Source organism: Besnoitia besnoiti, chromosome V (assembly GCF_002563875.1).
Source record: "Besnoitia besnoiti strain Bb-Ger1 chromosome V, whole genome shotgun sequence".
Classification (NCBI taxonomy): Eukaryota; Apicomplexa; class Conoidasida; order Eucoccidiorida; family Sarcocystidae; genus Besnoitia; species Besnoitia besnoiti.
In genome coordinates, this window is record NC_042360.1 from 3,146,603 (window position 1) to 3,155,800 (window position 9,198).

The following is a 9,198-nucleotide window of genomic DNA, read 5'->3' on the forward strand; positions in this document are numbered from 1 at the left end:
CCGTTGAATCGACCGCTGCCGACGGTTCCCGCGAAGACATATCCGATATTCCTGGAATACGGAAGATGAACCAGGTTCTAGGACACCACTATTCTAATTCTTTATGATGGCACTACACTACTATACATGTGGACTGCTTAAGACGGCTAACATCGGCTTAATTTCAATATACTCGCGGCGGTACCAACTTCGGGCAAACATCTGCCGACTGTCGCGCCCTCGAATCGTCAGGTCTCAGTACCCATTACTGCAACCTCAGAAAATACAAGCGTCGCAACCTAAGTATATGACCTAAACCCTTCGGCCTTGGCGGCATGGACCTAGGCTCAGCCACGACTGTCTACAATCCTGTGCTCACGCCCGATTCGGCATGCCCGATTGTTAGGCTTGTTTGCCATTCCCCAACGTGATTACTTTTCGGATGGAGTGCCGAACGCTCTGTGTGCCATCGATGCATCAAACGGCAAGTTCAGTCTAGCAGTCTCTGTTGTACACGAAACCCGCATCTGCGTTGTCGATTCCTCTCGGGGGGCCGTCATCATTGGAGGGACAGGAGAGCCGAAACACAGGCAAGCTAAACACCAGTGCATGACAGCTACACCTACTACGCTCTTTCTAACTGCTCCAGCTACCCCCCTTGCGTGCTCGCACCTCGCCTTCTGTGCGCTGCCTACGGGATTCGAAACACCCCCCGGGTGCTTGAGTTCCATGAATTGCCATGAATTGCAGATGGGCCTCTGCCAGCCTGCCCGACCGACACTGGCGCCGCAAACCCTCCGTAGGCGGCACTCTTCTGAAATGCTGTCGTTGGCCTTGAAACTAAAACAAGCTTTTCTGCATGTCTCTGTTGGCCTTCTAGAAAGTCACCGCCGTGTGCCAAAGACACCTACACCTGGCGCAGTACTAGAATGTTACTGCCGACCCACGACTCATCATTTCGCATGCTACGTCCATCCCTAGTAGAATAGGTATATGCAAAAATTGACGTGGGTGCGAAACAACACGTTAACAGCCGGCACCACAGACAGGTCGAAGATGCTTTCGCCGGATGAGCAGACACACCAAACGAACGGAATTGTGCTTGTCAGCTCTGCCGCACACTGAAGAGGTTCTTCTCGCCTCAGGGTACTTGCTAATCTGGCGAATAAAGTATCCCCAGAGGTAGTCGGCGAAAGTCCGCAAAAGGCACACAGGTCCTTCTAAACCCTAAACCTATGACCTCGCAAATCCGTAACGCGGTGATGTGCCCTCCGAAAGAGCAACAAACCTGTGTTGCACCTCTCCTGTTGCCGTAACATGAACCATCCTAAATCCTGCCCTACAAAGAGAAAATCCAGGCAAGAAATAAGTGCACTTTGTGTGAGCTACCCAGGTAGCACACCAGGAGGCGGGCCGCGAACAGCGCGCCGGAAGGCTATTGGATGCGCCGCGGAGTGTGACCCGCAGCTATTCACCTTCAACGAATCCAGCAACGGGAACCGAACCAGGACCTGAGATGCGGTAAAGCGATCGCCAAAGTCTGTCAAACTTGTCTTTGCAAATGGTGTCACGTCGTTTGCGCATCTGCGTCAGCCTGCGGTTGCGCGGGAGCAGCGGCTCCAAGCAACTACCGGTGTCACGACTCCCGATATCCGTCCTCTAGTGTGTCCGCTCGCGAGGGAAGCTTGGTGTGAACTGGCGATAGTTGATACTCACGGGGCCGCTCCCAGAGGATATCCGATCGCAGAGGTGACGACTTGCTCAATGAAGGGGTCGCTTCCGTGAAGCACCACGTTGTCATGTAGGTGACCATGGAACGAGTATGAGACCTGGGCGCAACACGCAGACACCAGCCGCCTCTCGAGAGTCCACGGTGATAGGGCCGTGAAGCCATAAAGGCATTCACACACCTTGCGATATCTGCTGTCATGAGAGCACCTGTGCCGTCCCCTTCGCCTCAGTGTGCAGAAAACAACCTGCTCCCAGGGCTGGAAACCGGCAAAGCATGTATTCCCCGTCCGATCTTTTCTCAGGACTCACGGTGGAGTTGCGAATGAGGTCGCGCAACCTGTCCCTCTGCGGTTTCGGAATGTGAAAATGACTTTTCGGGCAATCCTGCAAAGACACCAAGGTCGCCAGTGCGTCAGAGCGGCAGGTCCGGAGAATCAGTTTCAGCACCCCACCAGTAATTTTTGCATACATGCCGGCTTCTTGTACGGAAGCCGGAGCCCAAGACGACGTTCGTTTGTAGATCGACGATCTGGAAAAGAGGGATGAAAGCAACTGCATACCACGGAATACATACGCGCTTGGTACGCGACGCGCTTCAGGTCACGGCGTCGGCGGCGGGTCGCATATCGTACCGTCAAGGCATGCAAGCCTACATTCAGTCCGAGTGCGCTACCAGCCTTCTCTCTTGCTAGTAAAGCCCCTCGCTGCTATATTTTGGCCGACCTCTTCGCTTTTCATGCTCCGGTGTCTTCTAGCTCTACGTGTCCGCGGCACTGCTTGCCGGACAAATGCGCGTCGTGCGGTAGAGTAGGACTAAAAGCGCTGCCGGATGCCTCTCAGCTCGCCTTGCGTTGGTTTACCAGATTCAGCGGTTCGATACGCAGAAGTCCAAGATCCTCCGACTCGTCCCAGTTGCTCCAGAAAAATGCGTGGTGCATAAAAAGCAGAACGCGCTTGCCTGAGCAAATCGAGACAGGTACAAACCATCCATCGGTCGTCACAGGCAGGCCAGGTCCCGTTGCGACCGCGGGTAGAAACGCGCCGCCCGCCCGGGCACTCGGAACTCCTGCGGCCCGGCGGGTGCCTCAGCACTCTCTCCTTGGTGCTGCGTCGTGCCTCACCTTCCGCCTGCGCTTCATCCAGCTGTTCCTTGAGCCACTCAAACTGTGCCTGCGCAAAACACGCAGTTGCTCTACACCCCACCGACATCCATTGCCCGGTCAGCATGTAGCTCGACGTGTAAACCTGCGGAGCCCCAGTTCTCTGTCAGGGCTACATGAGGACTAGGGATCCAGGAGGTGTGGAAGCTCACACGGCGCCACGACCGGGGCTACGGTCAACAGATATGACTGCGTGCTAGACCGAGCGACGAACCTCCGCTTCTTCGGGCGCGTTGGACGGGTTGAAGAAGAGTGAGGAGTTTAGAACGACGCCGCGGCAGAGCCCGAGGTCGAGTGCGTAATAGTCGTTTCCTGACACAGAAGCAAACGCAGCAGATAAGTCATCTTTGAATGCATCCCACCACTGCATATGCCGAAAAACAGAAACAAAACTTTCGCCGCCTCAGCTGCGGCGAACGGCCTGCAATTGACCTGCGGTCCGTAGCGGCTCGGGGTCACTGGTGCGAAGGGGTGCACAGAAGGACATAGTTTATCCGTGTGCACTTTGTACCTGACTCCTCAGTGTAAGTAAAGGAGTCGTTTGTTTGCAGCTTGTACGTTGCCTTCAGAAGCATACCGCTAAATTCGACCTTCTCGACAAGCGCACCCGCAGCAAACGACATGGGCTTCCGTTCATTGAGGCGACTACTCTATGCCCCTTCCGAGCCGAGGCGGACGGAGACAAAAAAAATCAGTTATTCTGAGCGCGTCAAGTTGGGGCAGTGATACACGTCCCAAAGCGACAGATTTCCAAACGTAGGTCTTCGCACGTAAGACTCAGGCACGGCCACTGTCTCTGACTAAGGCGCCGCAGATGCTCTAGCCTCCACGAAAATCAGGTGGCTCCCCAACGGGGCTCGCAGGGGTTGTCTCCAGGCGTGTACGCACCCCAGTCTCTCTGAAACTCTTCGAGGTGTTCGCGCGTAGGCGCGTTGCCCAGGTCGTGGTTGCCGGAGACAATCAACTGGCGAACAATGCAGAAACGACAGAAACACCCCTGGGTCTTGTTGCGATCCTAGAATGAAAGTGCAGGGGTTCCGCGGAATCGAGTACTGCGTTCGCCGAGGGGAAGCCTCGAGTCTGTTCCCCCCGACTCAAGGCGCCGCACGCGCGGGAGGCAACCGACCTGGGCACCCCAAAGCTTGGAACGTCCAAGTACGCGTAGATGGGGTCACGTCAATGCGGGAAGCCACAGGCGGGGGTGAAGATACAATCAGACTGACAGCTGAGGCCTCGATAGAGTCGGTGACACCCCTGAGGTAAGAGAAGACTGACGGACTGCATCCCCGCGCCTGCGCGTCTCTCAGAAGCGAGACGCACGTGGAAAGACGTTCGTAAAGATGACTTACGACAGGGATGTCTCCTGACAAAGACTGGAGCGCCTCACGCAGGTCTTTCGTCTCGAGCTCCTACACACCCACGGGAAGAAGCGCAGCGCATGGATGAAGACAGAGGAGGCCTCCACGGGTCACGCGCTTGGCTGCACTGAAGGAACGAAGGAGTTAAGATCTCCCTCACTGCGTGCCAGGTTTAGTGCGGGCCGAGCGAGGTGTGGAAGCCTCCTACGTCGACATGCGGGTACCACGGTGCGCCTCTGTCAGCCCGTGTGTGGTGTTTATTTTGTAGGCGTTAACACGCAGAGCAGACGTTTTGCAAGGCCCCGAAGATGTTAGGCCGATGTCGAGTCCGCAGCGGGTTCTGGCCAGTATTCGACACACAGGAGCCTGGATCAGTATGTCTCTATCGGCCCACCCCCACGAAGCGAAGAAGGAGCGATACAGGACAAGCCAGGCTGAGCATGCTGGGAAAGCCATCGTCTGCCAGCTCACTCTCTGCGGCCGTTCTGCCTCATTCGATGGAAACGCTTGGACTAGGTCACCGAGGACGATGATGAAAGCCGGATTCTGTTGACGTATCTCGGCAATGCCCTGCCGCAGCCGATCCAGCTCCTCAGTCCACTCTTTGTTTTGTTTTAGCGCGCCCAGCTTCACACAGAACAGGAAAAACAGTAGAGGCGTGTGGGCACTGTGGGATCCGCAAACAGAAATGCAGTGTCAATACTGCGTGTCCACAGACACGATCAACCCCGTCAAGGATGCACCCGAACACGGTGCATAAGTATGAGTATCACCGTCCGTAAGCTGCCGTATTCAAGGACCTCGCGGCAGAGGAACGCATCATGCCAGTGTCTCCACCTGCCTGAGTGACTCAGGTTTTCTTTTTGACGAACCCAAAGTGCGGCAGCATGCGATCGGCCTGTCTCACGGAAGGCACCGGCACAGGTGCTGACTTACCTGCGGGTCGGCGAGAATGCCAAAAGAAAGAGTCTCGCCCTCCGTCAGCTGCGCCGTCTCACTTTGCGCGGTGCCATCCTCACCGTCCGCTGCTAGTCTCCACCGGCGACCGGAAACTCTGACGATACCCATGAAGAACAAATGGTGTAAGCGAGGTCTTGGATGTCGCAGGCGGGTAAGAATCACAGTATACGGCCGGTACAGGTCAAGAGAGACACAGGCGAGGCTGCAACGGAATACGAACAGGGACAGCTGCAACAACGAACCACTCAAAGGGGGGCGACGAGGGGAAGTTACGGCGTGTATAGTGAAACTTCTCCTCAGCAGCCGGCAATTCGCTCAGTGCGAAGAAACAGCGTGACTCCCCAGCACACACCGGGACAAAAGAAAAAGACGACGGCGATTGGCAAGGAGTCAAAAATCTGGGGTCAGCACGCAGTCAAGCCTCCCCAAAGACGGAAAATCACGACGCTCTCACAGCAATGCTCACAATGGTGTAAACTGTATACAGCACGCGCACAGCAATGGCAGCGATGAAGACCTGTGTCTCCGCAGCGCTGCCCGCAACCGAGCTGCCTCTCACGTGCGCCGAAAACAAAAAACTCCCTCGCTCAGAGACCTGAACGGGTAAAAAAGAGTCATCCTCTGAAGCTTCGTTTGTCCGATCTCACGAAACTTGTGAGATGACGGCCAAATTGGCATGGCATTTGACTACAGGAGCCCCAGGTTCTCTCTGCGTCACGTGTATAGCTGTTCGCGTGCATGCAATTGGCCATTGCAGCGGACAGACACGCCTCCTGGGCTCTTCATGTCTTCCCGCCAGGCGCCGCAAATCATCCATTAAACAATGCAAGCTCGGCCTGGCGGCGTGACCAAATCTATCATTCACATTTATATTGCTGGGAACGACGAAAAACAGAGTTTCGGGGGATCTACTGGTTGGTCCTCCCCCCCACCCCCCCCCCCCCCCGACGACGCAATGAGCCGCTGGGAGCACGTGAGCGCAGGGACTACAGAGCACTAGGCACCAATTCTACTCCGTAGCAGTGCGCAGACACACATCATCAGTTTATGCCTTCTCAAAGCGACACTTCAGGCTAGTCCTATACCTGCTCCCATCTACGCAGCTTTCCAGCACTCTTAGAGGGCAAGCAGCCGCCGGTGGTGAGATTTGGGGGGTTTCAGAGGTGCAACCAAAGCATTCCCACAAAGCTACCGATAGACCTACCGGATTACGACGGCTTCCGCCGCGGGTTCCCAGCGTTGTTTCTGAGCAAACGGAGTTTCTTTTTAAGCGTGTTGATGGTGTCTTATAACGCTCATGTTCCCGGTGTTAGGAGAGTGTGAAGGTACTATCGAAACTTATCCGTCGCCGCATTTTTCCTTCTATGTGGTAGACATTCTTGGGGTTGTGACGGTCAAAGGAAAACGCGTGCTCTCTGCAGGGAAAAACACGGACTATTCTGCAGTCTCCGCACGACTTGAGCTACCGCGGGGGGAGCAGGCCTCGATTCGGCAAAATTTTCTGACCCAAGAGGGGATAAGGACTGGCAACGATTACGGCACTGCGTTACCGAGCATAAAAAAAGGGCTGATGTACACGAACTGTGGATGCCGTGCCTGCGTATGCGCGGTGTGACACATCTGACTCTAGCAGAGAACAACCTTGCAGGCTCGGCGAGCTGAATAGTTGGTACTACAGAGTTTGGGGTGAATGAGAGGAATGCCAACGATTATTGGATTGCTCCAAAAGCGCGAGACGAACATCCGAACAGAGTCTGCGCAGGTAACGTATATTAAGTTCTCGCTCTCACCCGAGCTCCAGCGTGAAATATGTCGAAGATCTCCAGCAAAACAGCGGCTGTTCATGAGCAGGTTCTTCTGAGCGTTCACCGCCCCTTCCCGTCTGGCGCGCTAGCGGCAAGCCCGTTACACGAGATTGTCGCCCACTGACCCTTGTGTGTCCTTATTGGTGTCGCAATAGTCCGCTTTTTAGCTAATAATCTGGAAATGGTAAGAGCCCTGGGTCCTTTTGACTTCCCACGCTCTCTCGCTGGATGGTGGCAAACGTTTCGCTGGTACTTGACCATGATCCAAAGAATCGAAACATGAGCTCAGATCGACGTTTTCGAAAATTTACTCTACTGGCTCATGCCTTCGCCATGCCACGCACTAGCTGATGGAGAGTATTGTGTCGTGGGGTCTGTTCATCATCTTGTGAACTACGCTGTCTTGTTCATTAGCTGCAACCCGACATCGCGGTCGAAAGAGACCTCGCTGCATGTCTCCTCCTGTAATCTAAGGACCGCCAACAGGTGCTATGCCCGCTTCAGCGATCTTCTGGCTAAATTACCTATAGCAAAGCGCGCGCATGGCACACACGCACGGATGTGCACTGTTCTTTCGGAGCCTTGAGCTTGCGCAATCGTCCACAATGATTGGCAGGAGGCGGGGAGGCGTATTTCCATATTTCCAGCATCGGCTCGTTTCTAAAAACTCTGACCATCTTTCAGCTGTGACGCGGTACCCAATGCAAGGAAATGGGATCCATGTGTGGCGCGCCATAATCATTTTGGGATGGGCAGCTACACGATCAGGCGGTGTGCATTTGCTTCGTACGGTCCGGGAAGTTGTTGGAGACGCATGCGGCATCGAGCTCCGTGCATGCAGCAATGCAGGCACCATGGCAGCGTTCGTCCCTGGACGCTGCAGTATTCATCGCCAAAATACGAACGCACTCACGCAAAATACAATTGAATTCACAACTCACGCCACTAGCTTATCACTTGATGCATATTCATCTGGTGGTTGTCGCGCGCTTGCTTGCTGTGATGGTACTGCAGCTGTGTCTACATTCCAGTGCAATACTCTTGGTGGTCCACGCTTTTTTTCTTACACAGTGTCTTCCTTCATCTTCCAGGAGATCTCAAGAAGAAATTACCTGTCCCGTGTGAGGCCCCTCTTCATCACACAGTCCATTCCACAATGGCTTATGGCTTGCGTCATATCGTTTGCTTCAGGTTCACACCGTCGATGACGGCCGAGATGAAGGAGCAGTTCATCCAGGAAGGCCGTCAGCTGAGGTCGCTCATTTCGGAGCTTGACTTCCTCATCGATATCCGTACGTCAGTGACAGAAGACCGGACGAAGGGCTATACGCACTTTCTGTACTCCGAGTTCCACAACAAGGAACAGCTCGACGCGTACCAGGTCCATCCGAAGCATAAGGAATTTGTCGCGAAGTTCAAGCCCCACTTTGAAGAAGTGATGGCATTTGATCTTCCGATGTGAATTTCTGTTCTTTGACCTGTTGTATAATCTCAGTTGGGTCGTGGGTTTAGGACTCTCTGCCAGACTTGCGGTTTGTGGCATGAATTTCGGCTAGCGACGCACTGTGCCAGAACTGGCTCTCAAACAGACCAAGCCATACGTGTAAGAAATATTTGCAGCTTATGTGGTTCCAGTATCCTCGCGGCCAAGCAAGTTTTTATTGTTGCGAGACTGTCCAGGGGGCACGTTGGTGCAAATCTCCGAACAAGTGACGTTCCTGTGAAGTGACAAGCGCACGACAAAGATTTTCTATTGTTGTGCATGTGAAACGATATGCTCACGGCGTGGCAACTCCGGATTCGGTCAAACACCGCCTTCTTAGGTACCGCCTTGAGTTGGCACCCGAGGGGCGATCGAGCCAGGTGCTTCCCCAGGACAAGTCGACGACAGTGATTTACGGTGCCAGTGGCCACCGATGCGTAGAAGGTGGATGACATTCTGTAGTTGCGAGTCCGCTCTCCCACCGCCGAAAAGTCGCCGTTCACATGAATTTGCTCGAAATGAATCAGTGTTTATCTTCCGTTTCGTGTGCTATCTTGAGACGACGCCTGTCATTGCTCTTCTGCACAGCTGGCGGTATGATAGTAATAATATAATCAGTTTCTGGAGGCACTTGGTAGGAACTGCATGTGGTCTCGCTGTCAGTGCAGCTTTAGGAGTCACGTAGTAGTTGTACGACGCTCAAGCACCCGTACGTATGCTAT

At 54.3% G+C, this 9,198-nt stretch overlaps 2 protein-coding genes across 2 annotated transcripts; one reads left to right on the forward strand and one right to left on the reverse strand.

Annotated features, from left to right (window-relative positions):
• Window positions 1-1,212: 1,212 nt before the first annotated feature.
• BESB_062590 (Ser/Thr phosphatase family protein) lies at window positions 1,213-5,296 on the reverse strand (the record flags this gene model as incomplete). The annotated part of the gene is made up of 10 exons (XM_029364673.1): window positions 1,213-1,318; window positions 1,696-1,808; window positions 2,020-2,094; window positions 2,571-2,668; window positions 2,832-2,880; window positions 3,085-3,182; window positions 3,759-3,834; window positions 4,220-4,279; window positions 4,700-4,855; window positions 5,165-5,296. The coding sequence occupies 10 exons, from the start codon at window positions 5,294-5,296 to the stop codon at window positions 1,213-1,215; spliced, it is 963 nt and encodes a 320-aa protein (XP_029219381.1).
• Window positions 5,297-8,149: 2,853 nt separating this feature from the next.
• Window positions 8,150-8,455, forward strand: BESB_062600 (stress responsive a/b barrel domain-containing protein; the record flags this gene model as incomplete). The annotated part of the gene is made up of 1 exon (XM_029364674.1): window positions 8,150-8,455. The coding sequence occupies one exon, from the start codon at window positions 8,150-8,152 to the stop codon at window positions 8,453-8,455; it is 306 nt and encodes a 101-aa protein (XP_029219382.1).
• Between the last annotated feature and the right edge of the window lie 743 nt (window positions 8,456-9,198).